Source organism: Pan paniscus, chromosome 9 (genome assembly GCF_029289425.2).
Source record: "Pan paniscus chromosome 9, NHGRI_mPanPan1-v2.0_pri, whole genome shotgun sequence".
In the NCBI taxonomy this organism is placed as follows: domain Eukaryota; kingdom Metazoa; phylum Chordata; class Mammalia; order Primates; family Hominidae; genus Pan; species Pan paniscus.
Window position 1 is genome coordinate 64,079,496 of NC_073258.2, and position 21,709 is coordinate 64,101,204.

Below are 21,709 nucleotides of genomic sequence, written 5' to 3' on the forward strand. Positions count from 1 at the left end.
CACAGTGCTATCACACACAAAAATCACAGAAAATTTTATATAGCAGCCATTGATGGTAACTATTGCAAAGCCATTTACCTCAAACTCCTCTTGGGCTTTAGAGAGAAGGTGCTGGCCCTGAAAGGAGGAAGACCAAGTCAGTAGTGCTTCTCATATCCCGCATTACGTTGTTCCCACCCATCATTCTTAGAAAATCAGATTTCAGAGTCTCAACAGCAAGTCATCAGCCGAACGAGATTCCATGTAAGTCATCACAAACACAGGCCTAAAAGGCACTTTTTCCTACCCTATATACTGAGTGCATTGAATACCGTGAAATTACTCACCTTTGAGCCAAGCAGGTTATTGGTTAGTAGTACCTAGAGAAAAACAAAGCTGTGGGTGAAAGATTCCTCAGACATGGTTACCCCCCACTCCCTGCGTTCTCCAGTTTCTCAGGTGTTCATGTATTTTCACTGTCGGTCATAGTGAGCTAGTTTGATTCATCATAGAAACTGCCTACTTGGTGGCATAAGCTGTAAGGAACAAAAAATATCAACTAACCTCTCAGCTCTGAAGGCTTTTCAATGGTATATAGCAACAAGCTGCTCCTGAATCAAAAAATCATTCAATTAGCTAATTATCCCAAACGGCCAAAACTATTTTAGTTACGGTTGCTAATGGACAAACTAAGAAAAGGTAACCAAATGTCTCAGACAGTTCCTTATGGAATAAGCTCTCATGCCCTCTTCAAGTTAACCCTGGTGAGTTCACAATTACTGGTTCCCAGGCTAAAACAGGGGTAAGGCAGGATGTTTCCTCCTCATTGGAGCTGAATCCTGGAAAGCTACAACTGACAAGCATTCGTCTGACCCTGGGCAGATCAGTGGGCATCTATCTGAGAGAAAAAAGGGGAGGTCTAGAAACATCACTACAGAGAACAAGAGGAACCAGAAAACTTTATGGGTTAAGCAGGCTTTGGTAACAAATATCAAAATGCCTAAGTTATCTATTAGATAATAGGCCCACAGAATTCGAAAAACAACTTACTGTAAGATAGAGGGCAGACTGTCATCAGGAATACCTGGAAAGGAAAGCAAATTAGTTATTTTAAGGTATTAGGATGGAGTGAAGCTTATTCATAAACAACAACTGCCATCAGAACTCTAACATGCTATTAACTTTTGTACCTCACAGAACATCAGCTTATCAATTCAAATCATCTGACAGTAACGTGATCGATATATGGATGAGGGTAACAGCACACCCTTACAAGAACTGTAGTACCGGGTTGCGATCTCCCTCCCCAGAAAATCATTTCAAGAGGAACAAGATGGAAGGCGCCAAAAAACATTGCTTCCGCCGGCCACTTGTTTTCTTGTGAACATTTACAAAGATGACATACACCAATTTGGATAATTACCTGTATTCACCCTGGGAGGCAGCTGAATTCCCCAGGATAGATTATGAGATGCTGTAGACAACAGAGGAAAGCATTTTATGTACCTAAAAATAGTCATTCAAAGACCCCTTAAGACCTCTCTCTCACTTCTCAGTAGTAAGATGACATCACTTGAAAGTTCAGCCATATGCTTGTCATTTTGTGTTCATCATGGAGTGGTTATCTACAAGGTCTCCTCTGTAAGAGCATAAACCATGTACACCTACCTGGAACATTACTGTAACGCTGGCTTTGCATAAAGATGGGTCTTGTCCCATTTCTTCACCAGTAAGCTCTTGTGGGCTGAACATCTGAAAAAATAACACCCTTCACTAACACCTCAGACAAATCAATAGGGCCCTGACATTTGTTGTGTACAGTACAGTGCTACTCAGAATTTTCTGTGTTTTCTCCACTAATCCATCAGAAAGAGAGAGTTCAGTTCGTAAAATCATCCCCGTAGCAACTTCCACACACTCAACGAAAGAGCAGAGATTAAGAAATGGCCGTAAGAACTTACTGCAACAACAGAGCTCTCTTCGGTTCCAACGTGCGCGTAAATCCTGCAGACAGGAACCCAATAAGACATTAGGTCAACACAAGGCATTTCGAAAACGCTATTTTCTGAAGAGACGGCTAAGCAGGAGGCTTGCAGGGCCCATCTCCTCAGAGTTACTTATCCTCACGGAGCTCAGTACAGGTCTGTGAAAAGGTCCTCATCATAGGAAGGGGGACCTACACGGCCCGCCATCGCCATTTTGTCCTTCACAAAGCCCCGCTGCTACTTTTAAGCCTCGAGGCCACGCACAAGACCTTATCCGCCAGTCGCCCTGGCCAGACAGCTACAACACAGAAGGCATAGTGCGTGCTATGCTATGTTCGCACAATCGCTCAAAAGAAAATAAAAAGACAAAGCACAAAAGAGTAACAGCTATAAAGCCCACGAGGCCACTCACCAAGAGCAGAAGAAAAATGAGAACGAATCTTCCCCGGGGACACGATTAAATACCATGCCGCAGAGGCCCACGGGATTTGGGGGCGGGGCTATGGCGAGCGCACGCGCATACGTTGACCGCATGCGACCCCGGGGAGTTGTGGGTAGAGAGTTCCAGGGAAGGAGGGCGTAGACAAAGCGCCACCTGAACTTGCGGCGCGAAAAAGGCGCGCATGCGTCCTACGGGAGCGTGCTGGCTCACCGACCGCATTGCGGCTTGGTTTTCTCACCCAGTGCATGTGGCAGGAGCGGTGAGATCACTGCCTCACGGCGATCCTGGACTGACGGTCACGACTGCCTACCCTCTAACCCTGTTCTGAGCTGCCCCTTGCCCACACACACCCCAAACCTGTGTGCAGGATCCGCCTCCATGGAGCTACAGCTTCCTGAAGCCTCGATCGCCGTCGTGTCGATTCCGCGCCAGTTGCCTGGCTCACGTTCGGAGGCTGGTGTCCAGGGTCTCAGCGCGGGGGACGACTCAGGTACTGGATCCTGGGCTAAGCTCGGGAGGAGGTCCCCTTTGGTGGGGCCATTTCGGGAAAGTAAGTCAGGACGTAAGTGCTTCACTGAAGACAGGATCTGATTTTTTCCTAACTGGTTCCCTATGTCCTGCCTTCTGGTGCTTTTTCTTTAGATCTTGGACTACTACGGGCCAACATTAGCTAACATTTATGGAGCACCGTTTTAAGCACACTATATGAATCGATTAATCCACCAAAATCCCAAGAGCTAGGTAGGATGACAACCCCCATTTTATTGATGGGGAACCCTAAAGAGCTCCGGCGGTGCTGCCTGCTGCAACTCCTGCCTGATCAATATGGTTGCAGTCAGCTATAGACTGTTTTACTGAGACCGGACAACATTAGTTCAGTCGTTTGTGGTAAACATCTACGTGTACAAGCACACTTTATAAACATTTTTTTCTTTCTTTTTTTTTTTTGAGACGGAGTTTCGCTCTTGTTGCCCAGGCTGGAGTGCAATGGCCCGATCTCAGCTCACTGCAATCCACCTCCCGGGTTCAAGCAATTCTCCTGCCTCAGCCTCCTGAGTACCTGGGATTACAGGCATGCGCCACCGTGACCGGCTAATTTTGTATTTTTAGTAGAGACAGGGTTTCTCCATGTTGGTCAGGCTGGTCTTGAACTCCTGACCTCGGGTGATCCGCCTGCCTCGGCCTCCCAGAGTGCTGGGATTACAGGCGTGAGCCACCGCGCCCAGCCAAACATTTTTTTCTTTCAAGACGGAGGCTTGCTCTGTCGCCCAGGCTGGAGTGCAGTGGCGGGATGTCTGTTCACTGCAACCTCCGCTTCCCAGGTTCAAGCGATTCTCCTTCCTCAGCCTCCTGAGTAGCTGGGATTACAGGCTCCCACCATCATCATGCCACACTAATTTTTGTATTTTTAGGAGAGACGGGGTTTCATCATGTTGGCCAGGCTGCTCTCGAACTACTGACCTCAGGTGACCTCCTTCCTCAGCCTCCCAAAGTGCTGGGATTACAGGGGTGGGCCACCACACCCGGCCTGGCTCAGCATTTTGGGAGGCCAAGGCGGGAGGATCTCTTGAGCCCAAGAGTTCAAGACCAGTCTAAGCAACATAGTGAGAAACCCATACCCATCTCTACCAAAAAAATGGAAAAAATTAGCCAGGAGCGGTGGTGCATGCCTGTAGCCCCAGCTGCTTGGGAGGCTAAGGTGGGAGGATTGCTTGAGCCCAGGAGGTTGAGACTGCAAATGAGCTGTGATCAAGCCACTGCACTGCACTCCAGCCTGGATGACTGAGACTGACCCTGTCTCAAAAAAAAAAAAAAAAAAAAAAAATGTGGGACAGATAAACTGGAAAATCAAGATGGCCCAGAGTAGACAGACAAGGCTGGGGAGGTTGTGTGTGGGAATGGCAGTTGGGAAATGCTTTATAGAGTGTCTGGGCCTGAAAGGGTAGAAAGACTTGGGAGGGGAATTCCAGTTAAAGGAACAACTGGAGCACAAGCTTGGTGCTAGAAAAAGAAGGAAGTGTGTAGCTACAATTCATGAAAGATGGGCAAAAGGGGAGTGTTAGAATATAAAACTGGAAAGTATTTCCTGGGGAAAGCCAGATAAGCAGGACCTTGAATGCAAAGCTAAATCATTTGAATTATACATAGAAAAGAAAAAAAACCAGGGAGAGTTTTTAAGTAGGAAAGTGATTAAGACATTGGGGGATAAGATGGAGACAAGGGCATTAATTAGATTGCCATAGTAGTTTAGGCAAGAGGATTCAATACTAACAAGTATAATGGCAGTGGAAGTGGAAAAGAGGGGATTTAGGTTAGGGGTCTCCAACTCACGTACAGAAATCAGCTAAGTAATGTAGGTAAGTGAAATGAACTGAGTTGGGACTCTGGTGAACTGGGCAGCCCTTTCACAGCTCCAGCTGATTGTTGCCTTGCGACAATATTGTCTCTGTGTGATCAGAAGTCAGTTTTCAAAAGAATCCAGAAGTCCAGAATTGTGTATTTACCCACTTTGAAATGTTGAATTTAAAATTTTTTGGCCGAGCGCGGTGGCTCATGCCTGTAATCCTAGCACTTTGGGAGGCTGAAGTGGGCGGATCACCTGAGGTCAGGAGTTAGAGTGAAGGGGTGGGTTGCCCCTCCACACCTGTGGATGTTTCTCGTAAGGTGGAACGAGAGACTTAGGAAAGAAAAAGACACAGAGACAAAGTATAGAGAAAGAAATAAGGGGACCCGGGGAACCAGCGTTCAGCATATGGAGGATCCCGCCAGCCTCTGAGTTCCCTTAGTATTTATTGATCATTCGTGGGTGTTTCTCGAAGAGGGGGTTGTGTCAGGGCCACAAGACAATAGTGGGGAGAGGGTCAGCAGACAAACACGTGAACAAAGGTCTTTGCATCATAGACAAGGTAAAGGATTAAGTGCTGTGCTGTTAGATGTGCATTCACATAAACATCTCAATGCTTTACAAAGCAGTATTGCTGCCCGCATGTCCCACCTCCGGCCCTAAGGCGGTTTTTCCCTATCTCAGTAGATAGAACGTACCATCGGGTTTTATAACGAGACATTCCATTGCCCAGGGACGGGCAGGAGACAGATGCCTTCCTCTTGTCTCAACTGCAAGAGGCATGCCTTCCTCTTATACTAATCCTCCTCAGCACAGACCCTTTACGGGTGTCGGGCTGGGGGACGGTCAGGTCTTTCCCTTCCCACGAGGCCACATTTCAGACTATCACATGGGGAGAAACCTTGGACAATACCTGGCTTTCCTAGGCAGAGGTCCCTGTGGCCTTCCACAGTTTTTGTGTCCCTGGGTACTTGAGATTAGGGAGTGGTGATGACTCTTAAGGAGCGTGCTGCCTTCAAGCATCTGTTTAACAAAGCACATCTCGCACCACCCTTAATCCATTTAACCCTGAGTTTGACACAGCACATGTTTCAGAGAGCACGGGGTTGGGGGTAAGGTCACAGAATCTCAAGGCAGAAGAATTTTTCTTAGTACATAACAAAATGGAGTCTCCCATGTCTATTTCTTTCTACACAGACACAGTAACAATCTGATCTCTCTTGCTTTTCCCCACATTAGAGACCAGCAAGGCCAACATGGTGAAAACCCTTCTCTACTAAAAATTCAAAAATAAGCCGGGCGTGATGTGGGCGCGGTGGCAGGCGATTGTAATCCTAGCTACTTAGGAGGCTGAGGCAGGAGAAGCGGTTGAACCCGGGAGGTGGAAGTTGCAGTGGGCCAAGATCACCCCACTGCACTCCAGCCTGGGGGACAAGAGTGAGTCTCAAAAACAAACAAAAAACCAAAATATGCCCGTGGGCCAAAGGTGGCCTTTGATTGTGAGTTTGCAACCTCTTGTGAGTGACATAGAATCTACTAGAAAAGAGGGCATTTAAAAAAAAAGTAGGCTGGGTGGAGCGGCTCACGCCTGTAATCCTGAAGGGGGCCAGCCCCTCCACACCTGTGGGTATTTCTCGTCAGGTGGGACGAGAGACTGAGAAAAGAAATGAGACACAGAGACAAAGTATAGAGGAAGAAAAGTGGACCCAGGGGACTGGCGCTCAGCATACGGAGGACCCGCACCAGCACTGGTCTCTGAGTTCCCTCAGTATTTATTGATCACTATCTCTACCATCTCAGCCAGAGGGATGTGGCAGGACTATAGGGTAATGGTGGGGAGAGGGTCAGCAGGAAAACATGTGAGCAAAGGACTCTGTGTCATAAATAAGTTTAAGGAAAGGTGCTGTGCCTTGATGTGCACGTAGGCCACATTTATGATTGACTTTACACAAACATCTCAGCGCAGTAAAGAGCAGTATTGGCCGGGCGCGGTGGCTCACGCCTGTAATCCCAGCACTTTGGGAGGTCGAGGCGAGCGGATCACGAGGTCAGGAGATCAAGACCATCCTGGCTAACACGGTGAAACCCCGTCTCTACTAAACATACAAAAAATTAGCCCGGCGTAGTGGCGGGCTCCTGTAGTCCCAGTTACTCGGGAGGCTGAGGCAGGAGAATGGCGTGAACCCGGGAGGTGGAGCTTGCAGTGAGCCGAGATTGCATCACTGCATTCCAGCCTGGGCGACAGAGCCAGACTCCGTCTCAAAAAAAAAAAAAAAAAAAGGCAGTATTGCCGGTGGGGCGCGGTGGCTCACCCCTGTAATCCCAGCACTTTGGGAGGCCGAGGTGGGTGGATCACGAGGTCAGGAGTTCGAGACCATCCTGGTTAATATGGTGAAACCCCGTCTCTACTAAAAATACAAAAAAAAATTAGCCGGGTGTGATGGCGTGCGCCTGTAGTCCCAGCTACTTGGGAGGCTGAGGCAGGAGAATGGCGTGAACCCTGGGCGACAAGGCGAGACTCTGTCTCAAAAAAAAAAAAAAAAAAAAAAGCAGTATTGCCGCCAGCATGTCTAACCTCCAGCCATAAGGCGGTTTTCTCCTATCTCAGTAAATAGAATGTACAATCGGGTTTTATACAGAGATATTCCATTCCCAGGGACTAGCAGGAGACAGATGCCTTCCTCTTATCTCAACTGCAAAGAGGCCTTCCTCTTTCACTAATCCTTCTCAGCACAGACCCTTTATGGGTGTCTGGGGGACGGTCAGGTCTTTCCATTCCCATGAGGCCATATCTCAGGCTGTCTCAGTGGAGAGAAACCTTGGACGATACCCAGGCTTTCTTGGGCAGAGGTCCCTGCGGCCTTCCGCAGTGCATTGTGTCCCTGGGTACTCGAGACTGGAGAATGGCGATGACTTTTACCAAGCATACTGCCTGCAAACACATTTTTAACAAAGCACATCCTGCACAGCCCTAAATCCATTAAACCTTGAGTCAATACAGTGCATGTTTCTGCGAGCACAGGGTTGGGGCTAGGGTTACAGATTAACAGTGTTTCAAGGCAGAATAATTTTTCTTAGTACAGATCAAAATGGAGTTTCTTATGTCTTCCTTTTTCCACATAGACACAGTAACAGTGTGATCTCTCTTTCTTTCCCCCACATAATCCCAGCACTTTGGGAGGCCAAGGCAAGCAGACTACTTGAGCCCAGGAGTTTGAGACCAGCCTGGGCAACATATGGAGCCCGTCTCTACAAAAATAAAAATTAGCTGCGTGTGGTGGTGCATGTGTATAGTCCCAGTTCTGGGGGAGGCTGAGGTGGGGAGGATTGCTTGAGCCCAGGAGTTCAAGGCTGCAGTGAGCTTTAATTGTGCAACAAATAGAGGCCCTGTCTCAAAAAAAAAAAGAGGGTTTCACTCTTGGTCACTGTAACCTCAAACTCCTGCGCACAAGCAATCCTCCGGGCTGAGCTGGGACTACAGGCATGGGCCACCGTGCCCAGCTAATCTATTTTGGTTTTTGAATAGACAGAGGTCTTGCTGTGTTGCCCAGGCTGGTCTCAAACTCCTGGGCTCAAGTGATTCTCCAGCCTTGGCCTCCCAAAGCAATCCCTAGGTAACAGACTCAGTCTGGCTTCCTGGCTCTGGCTTCTTCCCTTCTAGTTCATTCTCCACACTGTAGTCAGAGTGATCTTTACGAATAAAAACTCTGGTCGGTCGGGCACAGTGGCTCATGCCTGTAATCCCAGCACGTTGGGAGGCCTAGGCGTGTGGATCACTTGAGGTTGGGAGTTCGAGACCAGCCTGACCAACATGGAGAAACCCCATCTCTACTAAAAATACAAAATCAGCCAGGCGTGGTGGCATATGCCTGTAATTTGAGCTACTCAGGAGGCTGAGGCAGGAGAGTCGCTTGAGAAAGGCGGAGGATGCGGTGAGCTGAGATCTGCCACTGCACTCCAGCCTGGCCAACAAGAGCGAAACCTCTCTCAAAAGAAAAAAAAAAAAAAGTCTGGTCAGGTCCCACTTCAGCTCACAATCGTTCAGTGCCTCTCCATTGTCTTTAAGCTATAGCCCAAATTGATCAATACAGCCATTAAGAAGTGCTGCTAGGCCAGGCGCGGTGGCTTACCTGTAATCCCAGCACTTTGGGAGGCCAAGGCAGGCGGATCACCTGAGGTCAGGAGTTCAAGACCAGCCTGGGCAACATGGTGAAATCCTGTCTCTACTAAAAATACAAAAATTAGCTGGACATGTTGGAGTGTGCCTGTAATCCCAGCTACTTGGGAGGCTGAGGCATAAGAATTGCTTGAACCTGGGAGGTGGAGGCAACGATGAGCTCATCGCAACGAGCTGAGATCGCGCCATTGCACTCCAGCCTGGGCGACAGAGTGAGACTCTGTCTCAAAAAAAAAAAAAAAAAGCCCTGCTTCTAACAGGGCCAATGGCTCACACCTGTAATCCCAGCACTTTGGGAGGCGAAGGTGAGAGGGTCCCTTGAGGCCAGAGGTTTGAGACCAGCCTGGGCAACATAGTAAGATGAAACCCCCATCTCTACAGGAAAAAAGCCCTGCCTCCCTATCGCCACCCCTCCCCCAAGCCTAAACTACCCCTTCTCACCCACAGTCAACTCCCTGGGGTTTGATTTTATCTAGGTAAATCATCCTGCTATCTCTATTGTTTAGCAGAATACAATTCACAAATACAATTCAAAATTCAATATACATTTATTAGTTACCTCTATAAGTTTTTTTCAGTTTGCCTCTTTATGTTGGGAACGCTGTAAATTTTTAAATGATCTTTTCTCAGCCAATTCATTGACTGTCCTACCTTACCAAATGATTTTGCTCTTAGAGAGGTCTGGAGAGTGTTTGTTCAAGGAGCAACCCTGCCCCCACCTGGCAGCAAGAGGCACTGCCTCAATTAATAGAGGAGAAGGATATGCAAATGACCAGTGCTTGTCAGGGAACTGGCAGAGACGTGACAGTGGAGAAAAGGCTCAAATTCTTTTTGAGATGGGGTCTCATTCTGTCACCCAGGCTGGAGTGCAGTGGCATGATCTCAGTTCACTGCAACCTCTGCCTCCCAGGTTCAAGCGATTCTCTTGCCTCAGCCTCCTGAGTAGCTGGGATTACAGGCGCCGCAACCACTCCCAGCTGATTTTTATGTTTTTAGTAGAGACGGGGTTTCACCATGTTGGCCAGGCTAGTCTCGAACCCCTGACCTTAAGTGATCAGCCTGGCTCAGCCTCCTAAAGTGCTGGGATTACAGGCGTGAGCCACCACTCTGGGCCTCAATTTCTTTTCTTTTTGAACCAGGATCTCACTCTGTCACCCAGGCTGGAATGCAGTGTGTGATCACGGCTCACTGAAGTGTTGAACTCCTGGGCTCAGAGGATCCTCCCACCTCAGCCTCCTGAGTAACTGGGACTGTAGGCATGTGCCATCACACCCAGCTAATTCTTTAATTTTTTGGAGTGTGACAGTGCCTCACTATGGTGCCTAGGCGGGTCTCCAACTCCTGGGCTCAAGCGACCAAATTGCTGGGAAACAGGCATGAGCCACTATACCTGGCCCAACATAAATAGAATTTCCTGGGTTGTGGAGGAGTGTGACATTGAGGTGGTCTTCCAGGGAAGAGGTGCTTTTACAACTGCGGTGGGTAACATGGGTATCTGGGCTACCTGCTCATGCAATGTACTAATGTTTTCTGGTTCTGCTTTCAGCTTCATCATGGATATACCATTTCCATCTTTATATCTGACTAAAGGGTCTGTCTGACTTTATGACTTGATAGGTCTGACAAGACCCAATTCATAATGGGGCAGTTCTGGATGCTTCATAGTCAAGCTTTCCAGTAACAGCCCTGATGCTATTTCTCAAAAGGCACCTACTTCCCTGCTTTGGACAGCTTGGCCTTGCTCCAGAGTCTCAGGGACTTGCATTGTGCTTTTGCCATAGGAGATTGCCATAAGTTCTACACTGAATCTTTTTTTCGCTACTGATACTTTGAACCCCCAGGATCTGCTGGATTGCATGGCTTAAGTGTGCATTGCATCCTAGACTTGATGCAGAGGCCTTTCCTGCTCAGAGTTTGAGTCAAAGTTGGCAGCTTAGCCGGTATGTGGGCTGGAGATATATTTCTAAGTCTGGATGTGACAGACACCATACCCATGCATTCTTTTTGTCTTTAATGGTGGCACTAATCTCTGTCCCTCCCCAGGATGTGATACTGCTTTTGATTTACTATCACAGCTGAAGAGAGGGAGGGGTTTTAGAGATCTCTTTGTCTGTCCCACTATGATAGGTCTTACCTCTTAGGCCAAGGACCCAATGCGATTACTTCAACTCCTAAGTATATCAATCCTGTTAAATACTTGTTTTTTTTTTTTTTGAGATGGAATGTGCTGGCTTGCAGTGGTGCCATCTGGGCTCACTGCAACTTCCACCTTCCGAGTTCAAGCAATTCTTGGTCCTCAGCCTCCCAAGCAGCTGAGGCTATAGGCGCGCACCAGCACGCCTGGCTAATTATTATTTTTATTTTTATTTTTATTTTTGAGATGGAGTTTCGCTCTGTCGCCCAGGCTGGAGTGCAGTGGCGCGATCTCGGCTCACTGCAAGCTCCACCTCCCGGCTTCACGCCATTCTCCTGCCTCAGCCTCGCGAGTAGCTGGGATTACAGGCGCCCGCCACCAAGTCTGGCTAATTTTTTGTATTTTTAGTAGAGACGGGGTTTCACTGTGTTAGCCAGGATGGTCTCGACCTCCTGACCTCGTGATCCGCCCGCCTCAGCCTCCCAAAGTGCTGGGATTACAGGTGTGAGCCACCACGCCCGGCCGCTAATTTTTGTTTTGTTTTGAGACAGAGTCCCATTCTGTCGCCTAGGCTGGAGTGCAGTGGTGCAATCTCGGCTCACTGCAACCTCCACCTCCTGGGTTCAAACAATTCTCCTGCCTCAGCCTCCCATGCCCAGTCCCCGTTTAAACACTTGGAACTGAGGAAATATCTAGTGATGGGTCCATGGACAAGCAGACTTACTATGAGCTAGTAAGTTTTGGCTAGGACTTCAGTTACTGCCTGACACCTGTAAGTCCCCACTGTAATGCGGGGATCATGATGATGCTTTGGGTTTCCAGGTCTCAATGTCAGCTCAGATCTTGTGCCCAAAATCCTCAAAGTGTTTAGGCATTTCCCTTTACCCAGTGTACCGTTATCTGAGTAAGTGATATGTTGACATTCTCCCTTTTAGGAGGAACTGGCAGAACCGTTACAGTTTTAGCATCCTTTCGTAGGGATTTGTGTACCTCTTCAGTAATTGAGTTTTGGATGTGAAAGTTGTTTCAGCCAGGTGCGGTGGCTCATGCCTGTAATCCCAGCACTTTGGGAGGCTGGGAGGCTAAGGCAGTCAGATCACTTGAGGTCAGGAGTTTGAGACCAGTCTGGCCAATGTGGCGAAACCCCGTCTCTACTAAAAATACAAAAATTAGCTGGGCATGGTGGCGTGTGCCCGTAATCCCAGCTACTAGGGAGGCTGAGGCAGGAGAGTCCCTTGAACCCTGGAGGTGGAGGATGTTGCAGTGAGCCTAGATTGCACCACTGCACTCCAGCCTGGGCAACAGAGCAAGACTCTGTCTCCCCCACAAAAAAAAAAAAAAAGAAGTTGGCTTAGATCCAGGAGCTGAATCAAGGATTTTGACTGTTTATTGTGGTGATTGCCCTTAGCTGCCTCTTCCTCCTCTATTCTTGCCTTTTTCTGTTTGTAGATGCTTAGTAGCATCCTTTTTGGCTATCCGCATATTTTTCCCCTAAGGATGCCATGCTCTATTGTATCCACAACTCTGTGAATCAAACGCCTCATGGCTACCCCTGCAACATTGACAGTTTTATGGTAGTTGCATATTTCTGGCTTTTGGCAGCTAAGCAATGCTACCCAGCCTCTGTTACGTGTTGGGGAACTTCCCCGTATGTCTTGAGTAGCTCAGCTCTGTGACTGCTTCTCCTGTCATCAGCTGTGGACTGCTCAGAAGCCACCACTGAATTTCTAAGTGATGCTGATGTCCACCGATGTCACCAGTACATTCTTGATGGTCTTGTAAATGTGTCCTTCGGGTCCTTTCTTGGAACACCATTCTCTGGTCTCACATAGTACAGTATAGTACGTATATCTATTCCAGCATGCCCACTTTTTTCAGCCACTTTTTTTTTTTTTTTTGGATGGAGTTTTGCTCTTGTCGCCCAGGCTGGAGTGCAATGGTACGATCTTGGCTCATTGCAACCTCTGCCTCCTGGGTTCAAGAGATTCTCCTGCCTCGGCCTCCCAAGTAGCTGGGATTACAGGTGCCTGCCGCCATCCCCAGCTAATTTTTGTATTTTTAGTAGAGACGGGGTTTCACCATGTTGGCCATGCTGGTCTTGAACTCCTGACCTCAGGTGATCCATCCTGATGGGAATGTTAATTGTGGTAGTTTCTTTGCTTTTTTTTGGCGGGGGAAGGGGGGGGGTCTCACTCTATTGCCCAGGCTGGAGTGCAGTGGCGTGATCTCGGCTCACTGCAACCTCTGCCTCCCAGGTTCAAGCTATTCTCCTGCCTCAGCCTCCCAGGTAGATGGGACTACAGGCGTGCGTCACCACGCCCAGCTAATTTTTGTATTTTTAGTAGAGATGGGGTTTTTTTTACCATGTTGGCCAGGATGGTCTCGATCTCGTGACCTTGTGATCCGCCCGCCTCGGCTTCCCAAAGTACTGGGATTACAGGTGTGAGCCACCGCGCCTGGCCTATTTGATTACTTAGAATATAATTTTGTGATTGGTGTGAAGTAGTGATCTAATTTTATTTTTTTATAGTACCATTTGGTAAATAGTTCATTCTTTCCCCCACTGATTATATTATCTCTGTCGTATATTGTTTCAAGTATGCATGAGTTATTTTTAGGCTCGTTTTCTGTTCTGTTGGACACTTGCCCATCCCTGTGTCTTTAGCATACTATGATTGTTACTTTATACATTATTATTATTATTATTATTTTTTTTTTTTGTAGAGTTGGGGTCTCACTGTGTTGCCCAGACTGGTCTCGAACTCTTGGCCTCAGGTGATCCTCTTCCCTCAGCTTCCCAGAATGCCGAGATGATAGGTAATTATCATTATTATTATTATTATTATTATTATTATTATTTGAGATGGAGTCTTGCTCTGTTGCCCAGGCTGGAGTGCACTGGCGCGATCTCCACTTACTGCAAGCTCCGCCTCCTGGGTTCAAGGTTCAGGTGTTTCTCCTGCCTCAGCTTCCTGAGTAGCTGGGACTACAGGCGCCCACCACTACGCCTGGCTAATTTTTGTATTTTTAGTAGAGACGAGTTTCAGCATATTGGCCAGGCTGGTCTTAAACTCCTGACCTTGTGATCCGCCTGCCTTGGCCTCCCAAAGTGCTGGGATTACAGGCGTGAGCCATTGCGCCTGGCCTGATTACAGGTAATTATTCCTTTAGCAAATAACATGCCTGCTGCCTGGTAGGGCTTATCTTTTTTTTTTTTTTTTTGGTGTGAAGTCTTGCTCTGTTGCCCAGGCTGCAGTGCAGTGGCGTGATCTTGGCTCACTGCAACCTCTGCCTCCCAGGTTCAAGCAATTCTCCTGCCTCAGCCTCCCAAATAGCTGGGATTTCAGGCACCCGCCACCATGCCTGACTAATTTTTTGTATTTTTAGTAGAGACGGAGTTTTGCCACATTGGCCAGCCTGGTCTCGAACTCCTGATCTCAGGTTATCCGCCCGTCTCGGCCTCCCAGAGTGCTGGGATTACAGGCGTGAGCCACTGTGCCCAACCATACTTTATATAATATTATTATTATTATTATTTGTAGAGACGGGGTCTGACTGTGTTACCCAGGCTGGTCTTCAACTCTTGGCCTCAAGTGATCCTCCTGCCTTAGCTTCCAAGAATGCTGAGGTTACAGGTAATTATTATTTTAGCAAATAACATGCTTGCTATCTGGTAGAATTTGTCTTTAAAAATACGATTTTTTTTCTTTAAAGATATCTTTACTATTCTCTGCCCTTTTCTCTTGCACATGAATTATAGAATCATCTTACAAAGTTCTCACCACCAGATATTAAGATTTGTATTAGAATTGCATTTGGATTTTTAGATTGTTTGGGGAGCACTAATTTCTTTATGACATCAAATCTTTATTTTATTATTATTATTATTATGTTTTGAGATGGAATCTTGCTCTGTCGCCCAGGCTGGAGTGCAGTGGCATGATCACAGCTCACTGCAACCTCCGCCTCCTGGGTTCACGCCATTCTCCTGCCTCAGCCTCCCAAGTGGCTGGGACTACAGGCACACACCGCCATGCCTGGCTAAATTTTTTTTGTATTTTTAGTAGAGACGGGGTTTCACCATGTTAGCCAGGATGGTCTCGATTTCCTGACCTTGTGATCCGTCTGCCTGGCCTCCCAAAGTGCTGGGATTACAGGCGTAAGCCACTGCACCTGGCCCTCTGCTTTTTTAAAAAAAGAATTCATTAGCTGAGTGCAGTGGCTCACGCCTCTAATGCTAGCACTTTGGGAGGCAGATCACTTGAACCCGGGAGTTCGAGGCCAGCTTGGACAACATGACAAAACCCTGTCTCTACCAAAAAATACAAAAATTAGCCAGGCATGGTTGCATGCTCCTGTAATACCAGCTGTTCAGGAGGCTGAGGTGGGAGGATTGCTTAAGCTGAGGAAGTCAAGTCTGTAGTAAGCCAAGATCACACTACTGCACTCCAGCCTGGGCAACAGAGAGAGACCCTGTCTCAAAAAAACCCAAGAAACAGAAAACAGAATTTGTCTTTAGTTTCTCTATAGTCCAGCCTCCTTTTAAGAGACTTGGTGTTGAAATTAACCAATTTTTTCTTTCTTTGAGACGGAGTTTCACTCTTCTTGGCCAGGCTAGAGTGCAATGGCTTGATCTCGGCTCACTGCAACCTCTGCCTCCCCGGTTCAAGTGATTCTCCTGCCTCATTCTCCTGAGTAGCTAGGATTACAGGCATGTGCCACCACACCTGGCTAATTTTGTATTTTTAGTAGAGATGGGGTTTCTCCATGTTGGTCAGGCTGGTGTTTAACTCCTGCCCTCAGGTGATCCGCCCGCCTTGGCCTCCCAAACTGTTGGGATTACAGGCGTGAGCCACTGCGCCTGGCCTAACCAATTTTTTAGTTGCAGAATGAGTGATATTTCAAATTCAATTTTCTGTTACAGCATACCATACTCTAAATATCTACTTCTCAATATTTTATATTCTCTTTTCACCTTATTGATTATAAAATATATATATATTTTTCAGACAGGGTCTCGCTCTGTGGCCTTGGCTGGAGTGCAGTGGTGTGATCTCAGCTTACTGCACCCTCAACTTCCCAGGCTCAAGTGATACCTCCCACCTCAGCCTCCCGAGTAGCTGGGACTACAGGCATGTGCAACCACACTCAGCTAATTTAAAAAATTTTTTGTGGCCGGGCGCGGTGGCTCATGTCTGTAATCCTAGCATTTTGGGAGGCCGAGTCGGGCAGATCATGAGGTCAGGAGTTCGAGAACAGCCTGGCCAACATTAGTGAAACCCCGTCTCTACTAAAAATACAAAAATTAGCCGGGCATGGTGGTGGGCCCCTGTAGTCCCAGGTACTCTGGGAGGCTGAGGCAGGAGAATCACTTGAACCTGGGAGGCAGAGGTTGCAGTGAGCCGAGATCGCACCACTGCACACCAGCCAGGGTGACAGTGCGAAACTCTGTCTCAAAAAAAAAAAAAAAATTTTGTACAGACAAGGTCTCACTATATTGCCCAATCTGGTCTTGAACTCCTGGGATCAAGTAATCCTCCTACCTTGGCCTTGCAAAGTGCTGGGAGTACTAGGTGTGAGCCACCATACCCGGCCAGCTAATTAAAATCAAACTTTTTTTTATAGAGACACGGGGTCTTGCTACGTGGCCCTGTCTGGTCTCAAACTTCTGGGCTCTAACGATTCTCCCATTTTGGCCTCCCAAATTACAGGCGTGAGCCATGGCACCTGGCCAGGCTCATCAGTTATTTGTTTTTTTGTTTATTTCTAATTTTTATTTTAATTATTTTAGACCAGTTCTAGCTCTGTTGCCCAGGCTAGAGTGCAGTGGTGCAATCATAACTCACTGTAGCTTCAACCTCCTGGGCTCAAGTGGTCCCTCCCACCTCAGCTTCCCAAGTAGCTGGGACCCCAGGTACTTGCACCATGCCCAGCTAATTTTTTTTTTTTTTTTTTTTTTGGAGAAAGAGTCTCAAATAATTTATGTAGATCTTCCCTCTGCCCAGAGATACAGAGTTTAACTCTGTACATCTTGAGTGCAGGCTGCGCTTAGTGATTCTCTTCCTCAGAGTGTGATGACAAAGTTTTGGAGGGCCAGGGGAGGGAGAAAATGAGGATGCAGTATTGTGTGATCATGACTGCAGAAATAGCTGGTGTTGGAGGGCCTCAGTGATCATTTTAAGGTCTCTTATTGCTACATATCTTTTTTGATGAGATTAAGTATTCTGTCTCTGATCAGTTGAATATCTGATGTCATTAATCCAAGGATAATATGTTAAAAGTACTACCCCATATTTTCCACATACTGACCTGCTATTTCTCTGGTGTTTATCTTTTAGTATTTGGTTTCATTTGAGAGAATGGCTTGCTGCAATGTTTTTCATTTGTCTAACTTACTTGAATACTGGATACTTTTCAGATGGTGCATTTATTTCTCTTCTCCTAAGAGATGACTTTGGTTCTATTTCTTTCACTCTTTCTGGCTTTTATCCCCACTTTGCATTCTTCACCCTTTACTAAGACAACCCTGACAGTTCTCTTCTTTAGCAGCCAGTGTCCCTCCTAAAGGATTCATAGTAACAATTAATAGTATTCTGACATGGGTTCTTCAGATAGTAGCTGCGAAGTGAACTGCTTTGGTTGGAGTCTTTTTCTCTGCTTTAATTTCAGCCACGCTTTGACTTCCAAATGCTCAATTTCTCACCCATCTTTCCTTTTTCTTTTTCTTTTCTTTCTTTTTTTTTTTTTGGAGACAGAGTCTTGCTCTGTCACCGAGGCTGGAGTGCAGTGCAATCTCAGCTTACTGCAACCTCCGCCTCCCAGGTTGAAGGGATTCTCCTGCCTCAGCCAAGTAGCTGGGATTACAGGCACCCACCATCGTGTGTGACTAATTTTTGTATTTTTAGTAGAGATGGGGATTTGCCATGTTGGCCAAGCTGGTCTCGAACTCCTGACTTCAAATGATCTGCCCGCCTCATTCTTCCAAAATGCTGGGATTACAGGCATGAGCCACCACACTGGCCTCATTTTTCAAATGGCTAAAATCTTCAAGATTTCTGGCTGATTGGTATTTTAGAGGCAGCTTTGATGTTTTGTTTCTGGGTCTTTGGAATAGAGTCTTGGGCTTTGGAAGATTTATGGAGGCTGTTGGACAGAGACAGTCTCCTGAAGAGTTTCTAGCTGTCCTCCCATCTTCTCTCTGCCTTTAGAAATCCTTCTTAGATGTGGCCGGACACGGTGGCTCACGCCTGTAATCCCAGCACTTTGGGAGGCCTAGGCGAGTGGATCACGAGATCAGGAGATCAAGACCATCCTGGCTAACATGGTGAAACCCCGTCTCTACTAAAAATACACAAAAAAATCAAAATTAGCTGGGCGTGGTGGTGGGCACCTGGAGTCCGCAGGAGAATAGCGTGAACCTTGGAAGGCAGAGCTTGTAGTGAGCTGAGATCGCACCACTGTACTCCAGCCTGGGCGACAGAGCGAGACTTCATCTCAAAAAAAAAAGTCCTTCTTAGATGTTTTTAGTTGTTTGTTTATTTTTCGAGATGGAGTTTCGCTCTTGTTGCCCAGGCTGAAGTGCAATGGCACGATCTGGGCCCATTGCAACCTCTGCCTCCCAGGTTCAAGCGATTCTCCTGCCTCAGCCTCCTGAGTAGCTGGGATTACAGGCAGCCACCACCATGCCCAGCTCATTTTTGTATTTTTAGTAGAGATGGGGTTTCACCACGTTGGCCAGGCTGGTCTCAAACTCCTGACCTCAGGTGATCCGCCCGCCTCAGCCTCTCAAAGTGCTGGGATTGCAGGCATGAGCCACTGCGCCCAGCCTGTTTGTTTGTTTTCAGATAGGGTCACCCTCTCAGCCAGGCTGGAATGCAATGGTGTGATTGTGATCACAGCTCACTGCTGCCTCAACCTGAGGGCTCAAGTGATCCTCCCACTTCAGCCTCCTTAGTAACTGGGACCACAGGGGTGAGCCACCATGCCTGGCTAATTTGTTAATTTTTGTAGAGATGGGGTCTCCCTATGTTGCCGAGGCTGGTCTCAAACTACTGGGCTTAAGTGATCCTCCTGCCTTAGCTTCCCAGAGCGCTGGGATTAAAGGCATGAGCTGCTGTGCCTGGTCAATCCTTTTTACATGTTTGAGGAAAAATAAATGTCCTGTTTTCAGGCTAAGATCAAGTAATAATCCTCATGTGTTAGGAAGCATGTGACATGGATTTTTGCAGCAGAGGGTTAGAAAGGAACTTTCTTTATATACTTGGCCCCCTGCATTTCAGGGCTCCACCGCCATCTGTCTGTCTGAGTGTAAAGTGGACCTTATTGACATCTGGGCTGCCAAACTGCTTTTTTTCCTTTGCTTTGCCCAGCCTTCTCTTGAAGGCTAAATTCTTGAAAAATTATATTCTTTGCGTTCCTATAGTAAATATTAAGCTTTATATCAACACATATGGCAGGATCTGAGGCTCTCTACTCACCTCTGGTCCATTTCTCTAGTCTTTTCTCTATAGTCTTTTTGTTTTCCTGTCCTCCATCTCCTAATTTATTAGTTTTATTATTATATTTTATATATATTTTTTGAGACAGAGTTTTGCTCTTGTTGCCCAGGCTGGAGTGCAATGGCGCGATCTTGGCTCACTGCAACCCCTGCCTCCTGGGTTCAAGTGATTTGTCTGCCACAGCCTCCTGAGTAGCTGAAATTACAGGCACGCACCACCATGCCTGGCTAATTTTTGTATTTTTAGTAGAAACGGGGTTTCACCATGTTAGCCAGGCTGATCTTGAATTCCTGACCTCAATTGATCCAACTGCCTCGGCCTCCGGAAGTGCTGGGATTACAGGTGAGCCACAGTGCCTGGCAGTTTGTTTTATTTTGGTTGAACAGTTACAAGTCTTGGTTTGTTTTCCTGCAGCAACAGGTTTATCTTGATATGACACAGCGTTATTTAAATTCCTTTTCATTTTCCTGCCTTTGTCTTCACATGCTAGTTTTTTTCAGTTGTTTCTTTTTTCTTCTTCCTTTTCTTTTTTTTTTTTTTTTGTTTTGAGAGATAGTCTTGCTGTGTTGTCCAGGTTGCAGTACAGTGGTGCGATCTGGGCTCACTGCAACCTCTGCCTCCTGGGTTCAAGTGATTCTCTCACCTCAGCCTCCGGAGTAGCTGGGATTACAGGTGCCCATCACCACGCCTGGCTAATTTTTGTATTTTTAGTAGAGACAGCGTTTCACCACGTTGGCCAGGCTGGTCTTGAACTCCTGACCTCAATTGATCTGCCTGCCTTGGTCTCCCAAAGTGCTGATTACAGGTGTGATCCACCGTGCCTAGCCTGTTTAGTTGTTTCTAAGAAGGGAGATATTGGTTTTGATTGACATAGTTCATCCACTTATTTACCAAACACTTGCGAAGTGCCTACTATATGCTGCCTCCGAATAGGCGGGTTCATCGACAATAGCACAAGTCTCCTGCCACTTGTCTTCAAGGACAAAGAGACATCCAGACAAACAAATGTAATAAACAAATGGGACATGATTGTAGCAGAGGCAGATGCATGGTGGAGGGAAAGTAATTTTGTCTGGGGAGTTGAGAAAAGCTGTCACTTGAGCTAGATCTTGAATGAATAGGAACTCATGAGGTTGAGTGGACAAACAGGAAGGGCCAACAGCAGAGGTATGGCATGTACAAGATGCAGAGGCCTGAAAAAGCCTGGTGTGTTGTGAGTCTGGCAGGTGTTTGAAGGCTGATGTGGCTGGAGGGTAGTGCCTGTGAAGCAGGTGGTGGCTGATAAGATTGGAGAGGCAAGCTGTTATCCTCTTTATGCATGCAGAAGGAATTGACTTCAGGCTGGGCACAGTGGCTCATGCCTGTAATCCCAGCACTTTGGGAGGCCGAGGCGGGCAGATCACCTGAAGTTAGGAGTTCAAGACCAGCCTGGCCAACATGGTGAAACCCTGTCTCTCCTAAAAATACAAAATTAGCCGGGTGTGGCGGTGCACGCCTCCTATAATCTCAACTACCGGGGAGGCTCAGGAAGAAGAATCGCTTGAACCTGAGAGGCACAGGTTGCAGTGAGCTGAGATCGCGCCACTGCACTCCATGCTGGGTGACAGTGTGAGACCCTGTCTCAAAAAAAAAAAAAAGCAAAAAAAAACAAAAGGAATTGACTTCAGCCATTTGGAGCCATGAGGGTCTGTGAGTGAGATACTGTGTCATGTTGGACCTTCTCAAAGACAGCTTCTGACCCCACAGTTCTCAACCTTGTTCTTACTTATTTTTAGAGACAGGGTCTCGCTCTGTCTCCTAGGCTGGTATGCAGTGGTGCCACCATGGCTCACTGCAGCCTCACAAACTCCTGGACTCAAGTGATCCTCCTGCTTTTGCTTCCCTTGAGTGTTGGCATCTCATGGGACTCCAGGGGCACATTACCAATTACAGATGATAATTTTTTTTTTTTTTTTTTTTGAGACGGAGTCTTGCTCTGTAGCCCAGGCTGGAGTGCAGTGGCGCGATTTTGGCTCACTGCAAGCTCCGCCTCCCAGGTTCACGTCATTCTCCTGCCTCAGCCTCCTAAGTAGCTGGGACTACAGGCACCCGCCACCACGCCTGGCTGATTTTTTTTTTTTTTTTTTGCATTTTTAGTAGAGACGGGGTTT

At 47.2% G+C, this 21,709-nt stretch overlaps 1 protein-coding gene, 1 long non-coding RNA gene and 7 other non-coding genes across 14 annotated transcripts in view; 1 reads left to right on the forward strand and 8 right to left on the reverse strand.

Moving 5' to 3' along the window:
- Window positions 1-189: 189 nt before the first annotated feature.
- On the reverse strand, window positions 190-259 carry LOC112441267 (small nucleolar RNA SNORD30). Its single transcript, XR_003029204.1, has one exon. It is a non-coding gene; the product is annotated as a small nucleolar RNA SNORD30 (small nucleolar RNA).
- A 170-nt stretch (window positions 260-429) lies between these two features.
- On the reverse strand, window positions 430-494 carry LOC112441263 (small nucleolar RNA SNORD29). The gene has a single exon (XR_003029200.1). It is a non-coding gene; the product is annotated as a small nucleolar RNA SNORD29 (small nucleolar RNA).
- Window positions 495-542: 48 nt separating this feature from the next.
- LOC134731238 (uncharacterized) lies at window positions 543-2,081 on the reverse strand. Its single transcript, XR_010113430.1, has 5 exons — window positions 1,941-2,081; window positions 1,648-1,731; window positions 1,403-1,453; window positions 1,030-1,063; window positions 543-590 (listed from the first exon to the last, which is right to left on the reverse strand). It is a non-coding gene; the product is annotated as an uncharacterized LOC134731238 (long non-coding RNA).
- Window positions 687-811, reverse strand: LOC112441272 (small nucleolar RNA SNORD22). Its single transcript, XR_003029209.1, has one exon. It is a non-coding gene; the product is annotated as a small nucleolar RNA SNORD22 (small nucleolar RNA).
- On the reverse strand, window positions 1,133-1,207 carry LOC112441264 (small nucleolar RNA SNORD28). Its single transcript, XR_003029201.1, has one exon. It is a non-coding gene; the product is annotated as a small nucleolar RNA SNORD28 (small nucleolar RNA).
- On the reverse strand, window positions 1,527-1,598 carry LOC112441265 (small nucleolar RNA SNORD27). The gene has a single exon (XR_003029202.1). It is a non-coding gene; the product is annotated as a small nucleolar RNA SNORD27 (small nucleolar RNA).
- On the reverse strand, window positions 1,807-1,883 carry LOC112441266 (small nucleolar RNA SNORD26). Its single transcript, XR_003029203.1, has one exon. It is a non-coding gene; the product is annotated as a small nucleolar RNA SNORD26 (small nucleolar RNA).
- Window positions 2,081-2,149, reverse strand: LOC112441248 (small nucleolar RNA SNORD25). Its single transcript, XR_003029188.3, has one exon. It is a non-coding gene; the product is annotated as a small nucleolar RNA SNORD25 (small nucleolar RNA).
- Window positions 2,150-2,455: 306 nt separating this feature from the next.
- SLC3A2 (solute carrier family 3 member 2) overlaps window positions 2,456-21,709 on the forward strand; it is a 29,420-nt gene continuing 10,166 nt past the window's right edge. The window contains exons 1-4 of one of the 6 annotated variants that reach the window (XM_055094424.2): window positions 2,521-2,896; window positions 13,786-13,878; window positions 14,604-14,696; window positions 19,809-19,901. In XM_055094424.2, coding sequence (XP_054950399.1) covers window positions 2,785-2,896; window positions 13,786-13,878; window positions 14,604-14,696; window positions 19,809-19,901 — 391 coding nt within the window. In that variant the 5' untranslated portion in view covers window positions 2,521-2,784. Of the gene's footprint in view, window positions 2,897-13,785; window positions 13,879-14,603; window positions 14,697-19,805; window positions 19,902-21,709 lie in introns of all 6 variants that reach the window. The other 5 variants (XM_055094422.2, XM_003828511.4, XM_055094423.2 and 2 more) reach the window with 5 other exon arrangements.